Here is a 20901-nt window from a genome sequence, read left to right as displayed (position 1 = left end):
TTAAGTTGCAGATTCATTGAGGGATTTTTAGAACTGTTTAGTTTTGAGAACCTTGTTATTACTTTCTCTGTTCTGCAGGGGTCGGGCATATGCATGTCACCAGAAGGTGGACGAGATCAAGGGACATAACCCACCCCCATCCCCATGGAGAGATCGGCCCATTGAGGAGTCTCTCATTCTCTTTGAGGTAAGGGAAAGGGGCGCGGTAGTGGTAATGTTATTAGTAATTCAGAAAGGGCACATGTTGGTTCAAATCCCACGATGGCATTCAAATTTGAATAGTTACTAAAATACCTGGAATTGAACACTCAGCCTGATATGACCATGGATCTATCATTAGTTGTTGGGAGGAGAAAACGAAGTTTGGCTCATTGATGTTGTTTCAGGAGGGAAATCTTATCTGGTCTGGCCTACATATAATTCTGGGCTCAGCAGTGTGGTTGACTCTCAACTGCACTTGCCACCCTGGATATGATCCTAGTGTGACTGGGCAGGCCACCCAAAAAAATTGCTTTATGATCTTCGATAAAGTGGCCAAAACTTGAAGCATGCTGGGAAATGGAAGCCCACCTTGAACAAAGTGACTGTGTCAATCCACAGGCTGCAGCTGTTCACAGATGGTTTGCAAACAAACCTGACAGCTGCAGACCCTACAAAACACACCTGAAGTTGGACTTGAATGGGACAATGGAATGTCACCCTCTGGACAATTGAGAACATAGTCATTCGCTAGACACGGTGGCACCTAGCACTGTCTCTTATTTGGAGGAGGCTACATGCACCCAGCACCTACCAATAATGGATACCTAAGGACCAACCAGCCATCAATGTGCTAATTCCTGGTCAGGGTAATCAAACCCTCCCAAAAGGGCACAAAGACTGAGGGATGAGAATCACTGCAAAACCCTACTCAGGGTGGTAACTCGAGAATAACCATCGGAAGAAGACGACAACGTCATGTGGAGCCCGGCCAAGTTCTGTTGTGGGATATGATCATACAAAATTAAGTATAAGATGAAGTAGTCGTGTACGTCTTTAGTTCGTAGTATATTTGTTCTAGTATTAATTGTCTTCAATAAATGAATATTATTGTTTATAAGAGTCAACTCTCCGTTCTTTGCTGGATATCAGTGTTTAAAAACACTGGTAGGCACAACGCTAGCAAACTACTCCATTCAGAGCCGATTAAACACACACAATTGCTGGTCTTTCTAATGACGCTTACATTCCATGAAATGTTTTTCAGAAAAGGAGGCAGCAACAGAGACTGTGTAGAATTCTGCCTCCAGTTAGTCTTTATTCAGCTTCTGGAGACACAAGGTTTACTGTTGCTATATTCTCCAGGCAGCCTGGCAAAGCACTCTCTCACCACCAATGGAGTGGACAACATCTTTATCTCAGTGCACAGCTCCTCCCCACCTCACCCTTACTCTCAAAATTAAACACAAACTTTTCAAGGATTGTTAATAACTACAGGGAAAGCCAAGTTCTAATCTCTAAGGAGGTTTGGGAATCTGTTGTTATCCAGAGGAACTCTCAGGTAAAGTAACCTGAAACCCATCATCCTGGATCAATGATCGGGAGGGTGGGGGGAGGTTGGTACTTACGGTCAGTGACTTTTGCATGATTCAGCTGGGAGAGTAAACGTTTTAGTGGTTCCCTTTCGTCTCAACAATATGCTGCACCAAATTACATCCGTTTCTTATGACAGGCTGCTCCATCTAGTGGTAGTAATCGTGATGTCATGTTTGTAGTGGTAGTAATCGTGATGTCTGTTACAATCATGGGATCAAACTGAATTCCCCAAATTCAGTGACTGAATAAAGTAGGTTCCACCTTGCAATGAGTTCAAGGCTGGTTTGAGAATCTTCAATTCTACTTTCTTGCCTTTTCCTCATAACAAATGCTTCTCTGACTGGTTAAAAGTCTATCTCAGTCTTGAATATGCCCAGTGATTCAGCTCTGACAGCCCTCTGTAGTGAAGCATTCCACAGATTCACTCCCCTCTGAGAGAAGAAATTCCCCCTCATCTGGCTTCAATATGTGACCATCTTATCTTGAGATTATGTTGTATGGTCCTAGACTTTCTCACATGAAAACAAACTGTCAAATCCCCTAAGGATCTTGCTTCAATTACATACTACCCCACCCCCAACTTTCTGGTTCTCCTTGTAAGCTAGTCCCTCCAGACCTGGTATCAGTAGGATGATGCTTTTGCATTACTGGTCTCCACCTTTCATTGAGTAACGATCTGTTAGAATATTTATATTTCCTGGACTTTTCTGGATCAACCTGACTTAAATTTTTAGTCATTCTGCTTGAGACTAAATTCCATTTTTTCTCTGCCTGTTTCTCAGGAAATGCGAAAAGGGATGTTTGCAGAGGGAGAGGTAACTCTTCGCATGAAGCTGATTATGGAGGATGGCAAGATGGATCCAGTGGCTTACAGAATCAAATACACCCCACACCATCGTACGGGAGATCGCTGGTAAACTGGAGATTGGCATTGCTTACACTTCCTGTTAGCACAGTGTGCAAAGGGAATGCACTGTCAGAGGTGTTTACCCTGAGGTTTCTAGATTTCAAAAAGCACGTCACTCATTGTGTTTGTCTTCACACAATGTCAACAGCAGGAGGGTATGACTCTGGCACCAGCTGGATTCTTTCAAAGTGGTTTGAGTGTTGTGTAGTTTCCACACTTTCACCCAGTTCCGTTTGTCAAGGTCTTCCTTTACCTCCATGGAGGTTACATTTGTTGAGTTTTGTTCCAATTATTGTTCCCTCTGCCTTGCAATGTGTGTTGTACACTGCCAGGTAAAGTCAACGTAGTTCTGGAGTATCATAAGGCTGCTCTCTCAGTAAAGAGAATGACTGGTAGTGGTTTAACCACACCTCAGGTGAGGGGAGAGTTTGAGAAGGAGAGTCATTCGTGATAACCTCAGCCAGGTGCAGGAATTGAACCCACGCTGTTGGCATCAGTCTGCATCACAAATTAGATAGCCACTCATTGGCTCTGGATAACTTAGTTGGCTCAATAGAGGGTTTTGTGGTGCAGAGAAATGCCAACAGTGTGGGTATAATTCCTGTACCAGCTGAGATTACCATGAAGATCCCAACTTCTCAATATCTCTCCTTCTGGTGATCCTTGGCTTAAGCTGTTTCTGTCTAATGAGAGAGCAGCCTCTGGTCTGATAGGACAGTGGTGCCCCATGAAGACAGGGTTCTAATATAACACAATAATCCCATTCTCATGCGAACTTGTGTTATAAGAAAATCAGGCAATAGCCACTTCATTTAAACTAACAAGACCAGAATTCTATTATAGCCAATCCAGATAAGGAATGTTCGTGTTCTGCAAATAATGGTCTAAATTCTTCAATCGCTTCGTATTGAAGAAACAACTGTGAAATCAGAATAGACTGTATTGAATGGAGATTTACTGAGCCAGCTCCAGCAGTCTTTTAATACTCACTATCCTAATGGAGGGGCCAAGGACCCGGTGCCAGCCCTCGTTGCCAGCATTCTGTATCCTTGGTGCCATTACCAGGAGTCCAGGTTGTCAGCCCCTTGTCTGCTATTCACTGGAAAAAGTGAGGACTGCAGATGCTGGAGAAATCAGCCAAAATGTGTGATGCTGGAAAAGCTCAGGCAGCATCTGAGGAGCAGGAGAGTCGGCGTTTCAGACATAAGCCCTTCATGAGGAATGTGGGTGGAGGGAAAGGGGCTGAGAGATAAACAGGAGGGTGGGGGTGTCCATTGCTATAGATGTGGGCTCCTCTACATTGGGGAGACTGGGTGCCAACTTGCGGTACATTTCGGGGGATGCATGCACTAACCAGCCCCACCGCCATGTGGCCGAACACTTCCAACTTCCCCTCCCACTCCACCAAGGACATGCAAGTCCTGGGCTGCCTCTACCGCCAAATCCAAGCCACCCGATGATTCGAGAAAGAACACCTCATCTTCTGTCTCTGGGATCCTCCAACCACGCGGTATCGACGTCAACTTCACCAGGTTCTTTATCTCCCCTTCCCACATCTCCTCCCAGATCCAACCCTCCAATTTGGCACCGCCCCCTTGACCTGCCCTACCTGTCCAACTCCCGTCCCACCTATCCACTCCACCCTCCCCTCTGACCTATCACCATCATACCCCCTATCTACATCCATCTATCGCCTTCCCAGTTACCTTCCTGCACCTAAACCTCCTATTTATCTAAATTTCTCTGCCTCCTTTATGAACTGTCTGTCAGACAAAGCTTTTTGTCACCTAGCTTAATATTTTCTTTGTGACTTGGTGTTTAAATTTGACTGATACTCTCGTTTTGTGAGGTGCTTCTGGATGTTTCATTTCATTATGCTGCAATATAAATGCAGGTTGTTATTGTAATGCAAGCCATGATAAGAAGGAATGGCTATTTAATAGCAGTAAATAGAATCTGAATGGTTACCACACAGAGGTCATTCAGCCCAACCTGGCTGTGTTAGCTCTCCGAAAGAGTGATTCACATTCTGCAATCACCACAACTTTCTCCCTGAAACCTGCACGTTCTCTCTTTTCAGATAATTAAATTCATTCCTGAATGTCTCAATTGAGTCTGCACTACACTTTTCAGACCCTAACCACTCACAACTTGAAAAGAGTTTTCTTCCAGTCACCATTGCTGCTTTTGCCACTTACCTTAAATCTGTGCCCTCTGGTTCTCAACGCATCCACCAATGGGAATAGAATTTCCCTTTCTGCTCTGTTCAGATCCCTCCTGACAAACAGATGTGAAATATAAAGTGTAACATTCTGAAAGTAGGAGTCAGGCTTGAGACCCTGCTCGGTGTGGGAAAAGGGGACATAGGAGTTGGCAACAGAATGGACTGTTCTGGGTCATTATCTTTCCCTTACAGCTAAGTAGAAAAGCTCAGGTCTCGCTTCTCACCACCATGACCCTCTAGCCAGAACCACACCTTGCACTCTGATTGAATTGCTAAAAAGCAGACATTTCCTGCACGTCACCAGAAAGAGTTAGTTTACAGGATTAAACTTGCTTTGTGTTTAGAAAGCCAAAACTACACTCAATCTTCACCCTACCCCACATATTCCTTAAGATGCTGTGTCCCAAGGTCTGTTCACTTGCTTCATTTGTCTCCTTGTATCACTAGTGAGGGGCTTAACTTGGTGCGGTGTCTTGTAGTGTTAAAGTGCCAAGAATTAAAAGCTTTCACTGTGAGTTCAACTGAGTTCAACTCTTAGTGGACATCCCTCAAGCTGCAACTATCCAATTCCATTCAGGCGTTCTGTGCGTTGCCCTAATCTGACACACTCCACTTTTTCCTCTTGCTCAGCATTCACTGCACTGTCCTCTGTCCTGATATAAAGAACATTGAAGCATCTTGTTGCTTGTAACATGTAGGAGTACCATGTATCCTGAATTTACTCTGATTTTACCTTTTTTTTTAAAAGGTGTATCTATCCCACGTATGACTACACACACTGTTTATGTGACTCCATTGAACACATCACACATTCACTTTGTACCAAGGAATTCCAGGCTCGGTAAGTCATAGTTTGGGGAAAGGACTTTGACCAGCAGGTGTCTGCACACATGCAGCAGAACTCCCAGTAATGCTTCTGATTTGGGGCACCTTTAAAAAGGTGTTGCCTTGGTAACTATTAAAAGGTGGGGAAAGTGGTGAGGATTAGAGCTTGCGGTAGCATCAATTTAAAATTGTCACCAGGAAAGTGGTTTCGAGGGATATATTTGTCAAGAAGAATAATGGAACATTGGTTTCACAGATAGTGGTTGAGGGCAGAGACCATTAACCCTTTAAAGGGAAATTGCATAAATATGTGAGGGAGAGGACAAACAGGCCTATAAAGAGGGAGAGAGAGAGAGCAGTGCTGTTGGATTAGTTTGGGATTGATGTAAATCTATGGGGATGGAGTGGAGCAGAGAGATTAGTTTGGAATTGATAGAAGTCTGTGGGGGAAGTGCGAAGTAATGGGATTAGTTCAGGGTCAATAGAAAATGCTGGATAAACTTGGCAGGCCTGGCAACATCTGTGGGGAGAGAAATAGTTCATACTTTTGACTCCGGTATCAATCATCTTCTAAACTGAAAACTGTTGGAAAATGTTTTTGTTAATACTTTTCTCAGAGGCAGAGACCCTGAGTTCAAGACAAAGGGGTTGTTAAAGGTGGAGAAAGATGTAAAATGAGTGTAAATTAAGGTGTGTAAGGGAGAGAATGGAGAGAGAAGGTTGTGGATTTGGGAATGGAGATTTGTGGTGGAAACAAGGTGATGTAACTCTTGTCTTGCTACAGCCTAAATCTGACCGCTTGTCCCTCACGCTGCACAAAACGTTTTTAAGGGATATCAGACAGAAGCAAAGTTTCACTGAAAAGGAGTTACAGAAGAAGGATAGATGTGTAGATGCAATTTTCAGCCAGAATTGCTAAGCGGATAATCTATCTCTGCCTCCTCCCGTAGTCCCCAGCATTACAGATACCATTCTTCAGCAAATTCAGTTCACTCAGTGTGATATCAAGAAATGGTTAGAGGTGCTGGATACTGCAAAGGCTAAGGGCCCTGACAACATTTCTGCAACAGTACTGAAGACTTGTGCTCGAGAACTTGCAACTCCCCTAGCCAAACTCTTCCAGTACAGTTACAACACTGGCTTTTATCTGACAGATTTCCAAATTCTGTCCTGTACATAAAAAGCAGGACAAATCCAACAAAACTGCCCCATCAGTTTTTTTTCTTGCTCATCAGTAATGTGATTGCAAGGTATCATCAACACTGCAATCAAGCAGCACCTGCTCAGTGATGCCCAGTTTGGGTTCCCCCAGGGCCACTCTGCTCCTGTCCTCATTACAGCCTTGGGTCAGCATGGACAAAAGAGCAGAATTCCAGGGGTGAAGTGAGAGGGACTGCCCTTGACATCAAGACCTCATTTGACCGAGAGTGGCATTAAGAAGCCCTAGCAAAACTGGAATCATTGGGTATCTGGGCAAACACGCTGCTGGTTAGAGTCATAGTTGGCATGTTGGAAGATGATTGTGGTAATTGGAGGTCAGTCATCTCAGCTCCAGGATATCTCTGCAGGAGTTCCTCAGGTTAATGTCCGAGGGCCAACCACCTTCAACTGCTTCATCAATGACATTCCCTCCATCATAAGGTCAGAAATGGATATGTTTGCTGATGATTGCACGATGTTCAGTGCCATTTATGACTCTTCAGATACTATATCCGTAAGTTGGCGTTCCAGGTAGCAAGACTATGGGTCTTAAAAACAAACCTTCCCTTAATACCCACTAGCCAAAAGAATAGCAGAGCAAAACGGCCGAAGAATACTTAGAGAAATGATTAATGAAGTCCACAACAGACTCCATAAATCCAACGGGGAAATTTTGCATCAAAAATCTTTACTCTCACATGCAACAGACCATAAATAGACAGACACAGTACAACAAGCAATGGATATTAGACAGCGACAGAAAATGAAAAAAACTAGATAAACTTACACAAAATAACAGCACTGACAACACAGAAGCATGGATAATAAACTTATCTGACCGACCCTTAACAGACGCTGAAAAATCTGCCTTAGAGGATTAAATTACAACTTCCAGGATGCAGACAAGAAAGATTTCTTAGCAGCATTAGAAACAACACTGAAAGATCCAACTCTCAGAAGAAACCCAGCAAACCATCAGACAAGTAGTCGTGCCAACATTAATCAGAAAAAAGGAAGGAAACACACTCAATACACAGGAAAGCACTGGAAAGACTAAAAAAAATAAAAACATTGTTATCCTACCTGGATCAAAGGACGCTTGACAGTCATTCTTAATCGAAGAGACGACATTGAAAAAGCGAACACACTACTTACAGATACCGACACTTACCAACAAGTGGCAATAGACACGACCCCACAACTAGAGAACCGAATCACAGCCCTGCTCAAAAAACTTCAGAAATCTGGAGAAATAAATAAGACCGACTGCCAAAAAATGAAACCAGGCGTATCCAATACTCCACGCTTCTACGGATTACCCAAAATTCACAAACCAGGAGCCCCCCCAGACCCATAGTCTCACTGCCTGGAACACCAACTTACAGATTAGCCAAGGAACTACACCAAAGACTAAAACACTTTGTAGAAGACTCACGCCACTCCATCCACTCCACCCAAGAATTCCTGAAGTCCATCAAACACCCTAAGAAAGAAGAGGATCAAATAATGGCTTCCTTTGACGTAACAACCTTGTTTGCATGAATCAACATTAACCTGGCCAAGGAAACACTGTTGTGGTTCTGTTCACCAAGCTGGGAATTTGTGTTGCAGACATTTCGTCCCCTGTCTAGGTGACATCCTCAGTGCTTGGGAGCCTCCTGTGAAGCGCTTCTGTGCTGTTTCCTCCGGCATTTATCGTGGCCTGTCTCTGCCGCTTCCACTTGTCAGTTCCAGCTGTCCGCTGCAGTGGCCAGTATATTGGGTCCAGGTCGATGTGTTTGTTGATTGAATCTGTGGATGAGTGCCATGCCTCTAGGAATTCCCTGGCTGTTCTCTGTTTGGTTTGTCCTATAATAGTAGCGTTGTCCCAGTCGAACTCATGTTGCTTGTCATCTGCATGTGTGGCTACTAAGGATAGCTGGTCGTGTCATTTCGTGGCTAGTTGGTGTTCATGGATACGGATCGTTAGCTGTCTTCCTGTTTGTCCTAGACGTGATGGTACAGAGAACACCGAACGGAGAATTCACCACAAAGGTTTACAGGAAAGCCACACACAGACCAAGTCCTGAACTACGAAAACAACCACCCCAACACACACAAAAGAAGTTGCATCAAGACACTGTTCAAAAGGGCCACAACACACTGCAGCACACCAGAACTGCAAAAAGAGGAAGAAGAACACTTATACAATGTATTCGCCAAAAACAGATACCCCCACAATTTCATCAACAGATGCCTAAGGGAAAGACACCTGAACGAGGACATGCCACAACCCAAAGGACTAGCCACGTTACCATACATCAAGAACATTTCTGAACTGACAGCCAGACTACTACGACTTCTATGACTCATAACAGCACACAAACCAACAGCCACTCTCAGACAACAACTCACCAGAATGAAGGACCCGATACCCAGCATGAGCAAAACCAATGTAGTGTACAAAATCCCATGGACTGCACAGAACACTACATAGGACAAACAGGAAGACAGCTAACGATCCATATCCATGAACACCAACTAGCCACGAAATGACACGACCAGCTATCCTTAGTAGCCACACGCAGATGACAAGCAACATCGACCTGGACCCAATATACCGGCCACTGCAGCAGACAGCTCGAACTGACAACCGGAAGCAGCAGAGACAGGCCAACAATAAGCACCCGAGCTACAAATCTTCTCACAAACTTTGAAGGAAACACTGACTTACACTATTTGAAGACCCAAAGACACATGCACCAAACACCACCAACTTCATCAGCAAGGACAGTATTGTCAAGCTAGTGGGCCTATGCCTTACCATACACTTCACCTTCAACAACAAAACCTACAGACACACCAATGGAACACCCATGGGATCTCCAATATCAGGGTTCTTAGCAGAGACTCGAACAAACAGCTCTGCCAACCATCAACCCAAACTTTGGATCCGCTACATGGGTGACCCCTTTGTCATCACTATATGAAGCAAATTAGAGGAAATCTTCAAGACCATCAATAATACCCTTACTGGCATAAAGTTCACCAAAGAGAAGGAAAACAACAATTCCTAGATGTCACAGTAGAGTGAACAGCCAATGGGGAACTTCAAACCAGCATCTACAGGAAAACAACACACATGGACCAAATATTGAATTACAGAAGCAATCATCCCAACATCCACAAATGAAGCTGCATCAGAACATTATTTCAATGAACCACCACACATTGCAGCACAGAGGAACTATGCAGAGCAGAGGAAAATCACCAATACAGTGTATTCCAAAAAGAGCGGGTACCCAATGACACAGTCCGCTGATATCTCAGCAGCAAACCCAAACATGCAGACAAAACCCATCCAGAAACCCTAGCCACTCTCCCCTACATCAAAGACATCTCTGAAATGACTGTCAGACTACTCAGACCCCTTGGCATCATGGTAGCCCACAAACCCACCAACACACTAAAACAGCAGCTAATGAACTTGAAAGACCCTATACAGGCAATTAGCAATACTAATGTCATTTACAAAATACCATGCAAGGACTGTTACAAATACTACATTGGACAAACAGGCAGAAAACTAGCCATCAGGATACATAAACACCAACTAGCCACAAAACGACATGACCCTCTCTCACTAGTATCCTCACAGACAGATGAGGAAGGACACCACTTCGACTGGGACTAGGACAAGCCAAACAGAGACACATGAGAATTCCTAGAAGCTTGGCATTCCAACTGGAACTCGATCAACAAACACATCAAATTAGACTCCCATCTACCACCCCCTGAGAAAAAGAACCGGAAATGACATCACCGACCTAAATAACCTAAAAATAAATAGAAAGCAGGAATCATCAGCAGTGCTTTGCCCATAGGCCCAGTGAAGATGTTACCAGTAGGGTGACAAAATGTCTGGAAATGAACCTTCCAGCTCAACAAGCAAACCTACATCCACTGAACCCATCCATGTCAGCCCAAGCTTAGATGTTCTCCAAGTCTTGTTGCATTTGAACAAATGCCAAATTACCTTTGTGCTACACAAATGCCAGGCAGCGATCATCTCCAATCACAGACAATCTCACCACTGCCCCTTGACATTCAACGGTGTTACAATCACTGAATCCCCCACTGTCAACACCCTGAGGTTACCATTGACCAGAAACCCAACTGGACTAGCCATATGAATACTGTGGCTACAAAAGCTGTTTAGAGGCTAGGAAAACTGGCAACTGACTCATTTCCTGACTTTCCAGAGCCTGTCCACCATCTACAAGGCACAAGTCAGGGTGTGATGGAGTATTCTTCACTTGCCTCATGGGTGCAGCTCCAAGAACAGTCAAGTAGCCTGACACCATCCAGGGCAAAGCAACCCACTTGATTGGCACCACTTCCATAAGCATCCATTTCTTCCTCCACCCACACTCAGTAGCAGCACTGTCTACTATCTCCAGTATGCACTGCAGAAATTCACCAAAAATCTTCAGACAGCACTTTCATGTTGAAGCACACAGACAGTAGATATGTGGGAACACAACCCCTGCACATTTCCCTCCAAGCCACTCACATTCTGGCATGGAAATACAGTGTCACTGTCACTGGGTCAAAAAATCCTGGAATTCCCTTCGTTATGGTATTGTGGATCAACCCGCAGCATGTGGACTCCAGAAGGCAGCTCACCACCACCTTCTCAAGGGCAACTAGGGACAGGCAATAAATGCTGCCCAGTCAGCAATACTCACATTCCATGTTAATGTTGTCATACAGCTTGGATTCAAAGTTATTGTACTGTTTAATCCACTGCAATGAATGTCCACAGTTTTTAGATAAGAGCAATTAATCAGACAACATCTCATTCCTCGCAATCAAGGAAGAGCTGTGCGGCAAGGGCCAGGCCTTTATTATTGTTCAGAAAGGTCTTTTTTAAAGTAACATTTGCTGTTGTATTCAAAATTGTCTGATCAGGATAGCATTGGTTTGATGCCTTCTCAGTTCTGAAGGAACTGGTCCCTTGTACAGTGAACTGATATCCTAATAGGGAAGGGAAATTGTGGGGGAGACTGTGTTTGAGGTGCTGACTTTACCCAATGTGTTCTCTGCAGACGGTCCTCCTACTACTGGCTATGTAATGCTCTGGACCTGTACTGTCCTGTACAGTGGGAATATGGACGGCTGAATCTGCACTATACAGTCGTATCAAAAAGAAAGATTATCAAGCTGGTAGAGACTGGTATCGTAAGGTAACAGATTGTATTTATCATATTCAATTTGTGGTTGAGAATGTAACACAGAAACGTTGTACTGGTCACTGGCTGCAATTAAAGTTGCAGGGAGTGTTGCTTTTTCCCATTCACATGCGTATTGTTGTTTGGGCCAGCATTTATCGCCTGTCCCTATTTGCCCAGAGAGCAGTTAAGAATCAACCACATTGCTGTGGGTGTGGAGGCTTATGTAGGTCATACCGGGTAGGTACAGAGTTCGTTCCTTAAGGGACATTAGTCAATCAGACTTCTTATTTTTTGAGCAAAAAAAATCTCTAGATTAATTAGAGTCATAGAGATGTAAAGCCAGGAAACAGGCCCTTCGGTCCAACCCGTCCATGCCGACCAGATATCCCAACTCAATCTAGTCCTACCTGCCAGTACCCAGCCCATATCCCTCCCAACCCTTCCTATTCATACACCCATCCAGATGCCTTTTAAATGTTGCAATTGTACCAGCCTCCACCACTTCCTCTGGCAGCTCATTCCATACAGGTACCACCCTCTGTGTGAAAATGTTGCCCCTTTGGTGTCTTTTATATCTTTCCCCTCTCACCCTAAACCTATATTCTCTATTTCTGGACTCCCCGACCCCAGGGAAAAGACTTTGCCTGTTTACCCTATCCATGCTCCTCATAATTTTGTAAACCTCCATAAGGTCACCCCTCAGCCTCCAACGCTCCAGGTAAAACAGCCCCAGCCTGTTCAGCCTCTCCCTGTAGCTCAAATCCTCCAACCCTGGCAACGTCCTTGTAAATCTTTTCTGAACCTTTTCAAGTTTCACAACATCTTTCCGATAGGAAGGAGACCAGAATTGCATGCAATATTCCAACAGTGGCTGAACCAATGTCCTGTACAGCTGCAACATGACCTCCCAACTCCTGTACTCAATACTCTGACCAATAAAGGAAAGCATACCAAACACCACCTTCACTATCCTATCTACCTGCGACTCCACTTTCAAGGAGCTATGAACCTTCACTCCAAGGTCTCTTTGTTTAGCAACACTCCCTAGGACCTTGCCATTAAAGTGTATAAGTCCTGCTAAATTTGCTTTCCCAAAATGCAGCACCTCGCATTAGTGATAATACCACTTTAGTCACTGTAGATTTAAGTCACAGATAAAGATATGGTAACATAGTGTTAACATGATCACAGTGAAAGTTGTGATGAGACGAGTACTGTGGTAAGATTACAAGACAAATCCAGACCCACGGATTAATGTGACATCAGTTTAAATCCCAAGACATCACTGCAGGAGTTCCTTAGGTTAGTGTCTGAATTCCAATCATCATCTGATTCTATCGAGTGATATTTAATCAACAATAAATATTTACCAATGTTCAGTTTAGGATTTGTCAAGACTACTTCCTCCTGACGTCTTTACATACCACTCTGATAGTACTGAGAATCCTTGAATACTGTTGGAAAAAGATGCATTTTATTGATGTGTTTTGCATTACACTTATCAGGAATGTATACTGCATATTGTTTTCCCTTCACTCCAGTAATTCTGACGTTGTCTTGTAATACTTTTGTCGTCTACTGAAGCAGTTGCAAACTTGCAGCAGCTGTTAGTCTGTTGTTTTCACAAAGCATGTGTTAGACTGGGTGAATTGCAGAAAAATCTTCTCCTGTTTCCTCATTTGCTGAGACTGATCCTATAGAGAACCAATCTTCACTTCGTTGACTTGTGTTAATTTGTGATGTATAGCCAGATTCTGTTGAAGATTGGGTGGTCTTGAAGTAGTTGGATAGTTCCTGTAAATAGCTGTCTTCATCCCACAATGAAGTGAAGGTGAAGCAGACAACATGTTCAATCACTTGATCCATCAAGTACTTGTTCAGTTGGCTCATGGTCACAATATCCACACTTTGTAGCATTATCAAATATCCACCCACTGTGTTTATCATCTCCCCCCCCACCCCCCCTTCTCCATCCAAGCTGTCAGTGACTTGTTGCTGAATGGTGATCATTTTCTCTGTTGCAAGATATCAACTAGAAGACTTTCCTCTTCTGTTTCCCAGATAGATGTCAGCACTTTCCCCAGATCTTTCCTATAGACGGTTTGGTATTCTGGACACACGCTCTTGAGCATATGGATTATAACTTTTAATTTGGGGGGATTTTCTGGCAGCTACATTCTTCATAAGATCATTACATCTCATCTCTGACATGAAGCTGGTCTAAGAGTAGCTGGCACCAATTGACCAGTCTAATACTAATCTCACACATAATCTGGGCAGCTTTTGAATCCAGCCTGTTCAGAGGACACAACCAGACACTGAGGGGTACATCATCGCCCAGTCATTTGGAGTGTTGAATAAATGTTCAGGGCATCTGGTAGCTCACTGGGTTCCTGTTGAGCAAGAAATCTCATTAAATGTGCAGTTGAAATTCTTGCCAATTTTCTTTTCCTTGCAACTCTCAGATGAAGAACCCTTTCCCTCGATACTTAGGAATGGGATCTCTTTAATCATCACCTGCAGGTTGCCTTCTATCTCCTGCTTGTTGTCATTAGAAGGATATTCTTGGTCAAACACACAGAATGCCTGAGCACCATATAGTTAAGAATCTCACAACACCAGGTTATAGTCCAACAGGTTTAATTGGAAACCCTAGCTTTCGGAGCGCCGCTTCTTCATCAGGTAGCTGCTAGTGCTTCCAATTAAACCTGTTGGACTAAAACCTGGCGTTGTGTGATTTTTCACTTCGTCCATCCCAGTCCAACACAGACATCTCCAGATTCTGAGCACCATATAACACAGTAGTGATGACATGGTTCGCTGAGCATTGACCAGAGACAGAAGGATCGGCGATATTCTTCGGCCCCAACTGACTCACAGGCCATAGAACAGTAAAGCACAGTGCAAGGTCTTCAGCCCACAATGTTGTGCCAACCTTTCATCCTACTCTATGATCAAACTCCCCTACATTTCCTTCATTATATATCTTCTATGTGCCTATCCAAGAGTCACTTAAATGTTCCTAATGTATCTGACTCTTTTTTTTTGCAAGGTTTGTGAAGGTTTTTAGCTCAGGTTGAGGTTTAGAGTGTAGGTTTGCTCGCTGAGCTGTAGGTTTGATATCCAGACGTTTCATTACCTGGCTAGGTAACATCATCCGTGGTGACCTCCAAGTGAAGCGAAGCTGTTGTCTCCCACTTTCTATTTATATCTTTCTCCTGGATGGGGTTCCTGGGGTTTGTGGTGATGTCATTTCCTGTTTGTTTTCTGAGGGATTGATAGATGGTATCTAGATCTATGTTTGTTTATGGTGTTGTGGTTGGATTGGCAGACCAAACACAGCCAGCCCTCCACACAATCCACCAACCTTTGTGTCAGCAGCAAACTTACTAACCCACCCTTTCACTTCCTCATCCAAGAAATTTATAAAAGTCACAAAGAGCAGAGGTCCCAGAATTGATCCCTGTGGAATATCACTGGTCACCAAGCTCCGGGCTGAATACTTTCCATCTACCACCACCTCTGTCTTCTAGCCAATTCTGTATACAGATTAGTGGTGCTGAAAAAACACAGCAGAAATGAAGGGCTTTTGCTCGAAACATCGATTTTCCTGCTCCTCTGATGCTGCCTGACTTGCTGTGCTTTTCCAGGGCCACACTAATCTAGAGTCTAATCTCCAGCATTTGCAGTACCCACTTTGCCCAATTCTGTACCCAGACAGCCAGATTTCCCTGTATCCCATGCCTCCTCACTTTCTGAATGTGCCCATCATGGGGAACCTCATCAAATGCCTTGCTAAAATCCATGTCCACCACATCCACTGCACTATCTTAATCAATGTGTTTTGTCACACCCTCAAAGAATTCAATAAGGTTTGTGAGGCAATAAGGTTTGCCCCTCACAAAGCTATGGTAACTATCTCTAATCAAGCAAGTAATTTATGATTACTTTTCCAAGTAATCATAAATCTTGTTTCTCAAAATCCTGTCCAATAATTTGCCCACCACAGGCGTAAGACTGATCGGTGTGTAGTTCCCAGGTTATCCCTATTCCCTTTCTTGAACAAGGGAATAACATTTGCCACCCTCCAATCATCTGACACTACCCCAGTGGATAGTGAAGATGCAAAGAGCATCACCAAAGGTGCAGCAATCTCTTCCCTCGCTTTCTGTAGGAACCTTGGGTATATTCCATCTGGCTGAGGGAACTTATCCCACCTTATGGTTTTTCAAAATTTGCAGCAAACCCTCCACCTCGACGTCAGCCTGGTCTGCACTGTCCTCTAAAACATCAAGCTCCTTCTCAGTAGTGAATACTGAAGCAAAGTATTCATTAATGACCTCCGCTACCACCTCTGACTCCAGGCACAAGTTCCCTCCACTATCCCTGATCCAAGTCAGGATTAGAGTGATTCTGGGAAGGTGCAGCAGGTCGGGCAGCATCCGAAGAGCAGGAAAATCGGCTGATCATTCCTGAATGAGATTCCTGATCGGCCTGACCCTCCGTCTGGCCATCCTCCTGTTCCTTTCAAGTGTAGAATAACTTAAGAGTTTTCATGAATCCTACCTGCTTGGATTCATGGTCAGCTACTTAAAGTAGGTGGTTGCTCGGTAGTTCAGGGTGACTTGGGCTTAGTGCTTAATGACTTGCTGTCCCTCAGATATTTAGCAGAGCTGCCCCCCGCCCCCACCCCCCCGTACCAGCTCCCCCAGAATACTGGTCTTGAGCGAGGCTTTGACATTCAAGTGGCTCGCTTTCTCCTCAATGGAGTCTGAACAAATGATGTTGAAATTAGTGTTGGACATCAAGGTTCTTCAAGAGGTCATCCAAGTCCCATAAGGTGACTCCTACAATAGAGTCCTAGAGTAGGAGAGATGCAGTGGTTAAAGAACATAACAGACGGATTCCTGCACTGTCTGATGGACAGGACTGAGTGTCCCCTGAACTGCCTGAGGGGCAGCAATGAAAGAAGGTTGTATTTACAGAATTAGAGCTCAGCCCCCCCCCCCCCGTGTCCAGTCTCACTTACACAATGGGTGAGCAAAGTTAGAAATCACACAACTCCAGGTTATAGTCCGACAAGTTTATTTGGAAGCACTAGCTTTTGGACCGCTGCTCCTTCATCAGATGACTAGTGAGCAGTGTAATCAATGTGCCTGAGCGGGAATCACATACACACCTCCACTCTGTGTTTTTGTTTTTGTTTTTGACTCGCTTGCTCTCTCCTCCCTATCTCTGTCTGTCTCTCTCCATAAGTGTACACATACAACACCACCACCACCACCACCCCAACCCCCACCCCTCTGGTAAATATTTCCTTTGTAAATATGTGGGATTTCAAGTTTCATCTACTTTACAACAGACTCTATGAAAAATGTTCCTCCATCCACAGATGCTGCAAGACCTGCTGAGTTTCTGCACTATTTTCTGTGTCTGTTTCATACTTGCAGAATCTGCAGTATTTTGCTTTGATTGAACAGGATTGGTGTATTATTTCTGGAAAGACAGAAATTGTTGCTAGAGGACTGGTTCTGGACGGAGGATGGTTATTGCTGGGACTTCTAGTTCTGGGGAGGTTCTGATGTTCTTGGAATGGGGATGTGTAGCAGCTTTATAGAACCAGGAACAATGCCCTCACAGTTTGCTAGTATTATTGGAAATAATTTGAACTAAATTGGCAGCATGACAAGAAGTATTTGGTGCAAAAAAAAAAGTCACATGGCATTAGAACAAGAAGCAAGAAGATTTTTAGTGTTCAGAGTGAGGTAATATTTTTAAAAGTATAAATAAGGTGCATTAATCTGCTTTAAATGTGCAAAATATGGAAGATAATATTGGCGAGCTACAGGAACAGATAGCCATGTGAGTGCATGATGTGTTGATAGTTCACATTTAGTTTAAAAAGATCAGGACCGATTACAAAATGTCACTATTCCATTTTCTTTGCAAACAAACTTATGCTTTGACTCTTAACACCAGCTCTTGTGAAATCTTTGTCCTGGCTCTTGGCTCCGATTAATTTTCATTCAATGAAGCAGAAGAAATTTTCAGCTCTCTGCGATCTCAACTCCGATTGTTTTATACTCACTCTCTCGTGCAGAGAGAGAGAGAGCGCCTCTCTCATTCTCTCGCACGCGCTGTCTCTCCTGACCATCCTCTCTTTTTGATTGGCATGGTGGCTCACAGCACTAGAGGCCCAAGTTTGATTCCAGCCTCTGGCAACTTTGTGTGGCGTTTTCACATTCTACCCATGACTGAGTAGATTTCCTCCGGTGCTCTGGTTCCCTCCCACAGTTTTGCCATGCTAAATTACCCGTACTGTCTAAGGATGTGCAGCCTAAGTGAGTCAGCCACAGCGTTACAGGGATAGGCAGTGGGGGTGGGTCGAGGTGGGTTGCTCTTCAGAGGGTCGGTGTGGACTCGATGAACTGAATATAAAGCTTCCACACTTTATGGATTCTGTGATTGTATTGCAAAATTAACTCTAGCCGTCAGTTCCTGATTTTTAAAAAAACTCCATTTCTGACACTCATTTGATTAGGATTAGATTCCCTACAGTGTGGAAACAGGCCCTTCGGCCCAACAAGTCCACACCGACCCTCAGAAGAGTAACCCACCCGGTCCCATTTCCCTCTGACTGATGCACCTAACACTACGGGCAATTTAGCATGGCCAATTCACCTGACCTGTACATCTTTGGACTGTGGGAGGAAACCAGAGCACCCAGAAGAAACCCATGCAGACACTGGAAGAATGTGCAAAGTCCACATAGTCACCCAAGGCTGGAATTGAACCTGGGGCGCTGGCGCTGTGAGGCTGCAGTGCTAACCACACCTTTAGAATCTTCCGTCTTGTTCCAAGTTCTAGCTTCTTAGAAATCTCTGGTTGGACATTAATTCCACTTTACTTCTCCACTCCCATTCCAACTCTCTGTGCCCATTCATTCAAATCTCTGGCCTCACTCTAATCTGCAGCTTCTCTCCAGATAGTCTCCCTCCAGCTATTCTCAATTTAAGGGAAAATCCATTAAATGTTCACCACTCACTTTGTGTTCCCCATCACAAGAATTTCAGATTTAGTTGTGTTGTAAAGTTGGTGTTTGTCTTGCTTGCTTTTATTGATCAGAGTATTGAGTACAGGAGTTGGGAGGTCATGTTGCAACTGTACAGGACATTGGTTAGGCCACTGTTGGAACATTGTGTGCAATTCTGGTCTCCTTCCTATTGGAAAGATGTTGTGAAACTTGAAAGGGTTCAGAAAAGATTTACAACGATGTTGCCAGGGTTGGAGGATTTGAGCTTTGGGGAGAGGCCGAACAGGCTGGGGCTGTTTCCCTGGCGCATTGGAGGCTGAGGGGTGACCTTCTAGAGGTTTTTATAAAATCATGAGGGGCATGGATAGGATAAATAGGCAAATACTTTTTTTCTCCAGTGTGAGGGCGTCCAAAATAGATGGCATAGGTTTCAGGTGAGAGGGGAAAGATATAAGTGGAATCGAAGGGGCAACCTCTTCACGCAGAGAGTGGAATGAGCTGCCAGAGGAAGTGGTGGAGGCTGGTATAATTACAGCATTTAAAAGCATCTGGATTGGTATATGAATAGGAGGGGTTTGGAGGGATATGGGCCAAATGCTGGCAGATGAGACTAAATCTGCCTAGGATCATAGAATCCCTACAGTGTGGAAACAGGCCATTTGGCCCAACAAGTCCACGTTGACCCTCTGAAGACTAACCCACCTAGACCCATTCCCCTATGTTTACTCCTGACTAATGCACTCAACCTACACAACCTTGAACACTGGGCAATTTAGCACGACCAATTCACCTAACCTGCCCATCTTTGGATTGTGAGAGGAAATTGGAGCATTTAGAGGAAACCCGCTCAGATACGGGGAGAATGCGCAAACTCCACACAGACAGTTGCTCAAGGTTAGAATTGAACCCAGGTCCCTGGCGCTGTGAGACAGCAGTGCTAGCTACTGTGCCACCTAGGATATCTGGTTGGCATGGATGAGTTGGACAGAAGGGTTTGTTTCTGTGCTGTGTATCTTGATGACTCTAAGTGTAGTGTGAAAAATTTGACAAAATATCTTTTTTCTTTCAATAATACATAGTGGCAAATGACAATTGCTTGTGTCCCCACACCACATAGAGCTGAAACATTTTAAAAAGGTGCCTCACCATCATATGGTCATATGGGACTGGACAATAAACTCAGGCCTGGTCAGCAACTCCCATCTGATAAATAAACCAAAAAACTATTGAGTAAAGGAGGAGCTGCAAGTGCTGCTGTCTGTACAGCTGTTTCTGTTTGTTTCTTGTCTCCTGCAGGGACTGGGATGATCCCCGATTGTTTACACTGACCGCGCTTCGTCGGAGAGGCTTCCCTCCAGAGGCAATCAACAACTTCTGTGCGAAGGTGAGGTGTTCGATGTTATTAGATACCTGACCTGCTTACCTGTATACAACCTGAGTTACCACTGCTGTTTGAATGCACTGGAGGCTGCATGATCGAGAAACTCAGGCTGAGGAAAAGTGAGGAATGCAGATGTTGGAGAGTCAACATCGAAAAGTGTGGTGCTGGAAAAGCACAGCAGGACTGGCAGTATTCGATGAGCAGGTGAGTCAGTGGTTCGGGCATAAGCTCTTCATCAGGAATGTCATTCCTGGTGAAGGGCTTATGCCCGAAACGTTGACTGTCCTCCCCCATGGATGCTGACTGATCTGCTGTGCTTTTCCAGTGCCACACTTTTCGACTCTAACTCCGATTGCTGTCAGGCACGATTTGGAATTTCCATTGTCCGCAACAGTGGTAGGGTCAGTTCATTTTGCCTTAGGATAATCTTCTAAATGATTTCTAGCCCCCAGATTGAGGTGATTTGGCCTGAAGAAAATAGGAGCAGGTGTAGGCCATTCATCTGTTGAGCCCGCTGTACGATTTGCTATGATCAGGATTGAT

General features: G+C 44.3%; 1 protein-coding gene across 1 annotated transcript in view; it reads left to right on the top strand.

Moving 5' to 3' along the window:
* The window catches only part of qars1 (glutaminyl-tRNA synthetase 1), an 82775-nt gene that overhangs the window by 46807 nt on the left and 15067 nt on the right, over nucleotides 1-20901 (top strand). The window contains exons 13-17 of the mRNA XM_072581730.1: nucleotides 79-187; nucleotides 2358-2488; nucleotides 5455-5547; nucleotides 11819-11956; nucleotides 20274-20361. Coding sequence (XP_072437831.1) covers nucleotides 79-187; nucleotides 2358-2488; nucleotides 5455-5547; nucleotides 11819-11956; nucleotides 20274-20361 — 559 coding nt within the window. The remainder of the gene's footprint in view (nucleotides 1-78; nucleotides 188-2357; nucleotides 2489-5454; nucleotides 5548-11818; nucleotides 11957-20273; nucleotides 20362-20901) is intronic.

This window comes from Chiloscyllium punctatum, chromosome 12 (assembly GCF_047496795.1).
Source record: "Chiloscyllium punctatum isolate Juve2018m chromosome 12, sChiPun1.3, whole genome shotgun sequence".
Classification (NCBI taxonomy): Eukaryota; Metazoa; Chordata; class Chondrichthyes; order Orectolobiformes; family Hemiscylliidae; genus Chiloscyllium; species Chiloscyllium punctatum.
The sequence above is the reverse complement of the archived record's forward strand: the minus strand, read 5'-3'. Positions and strand labels throughout refer to the sequence as shown.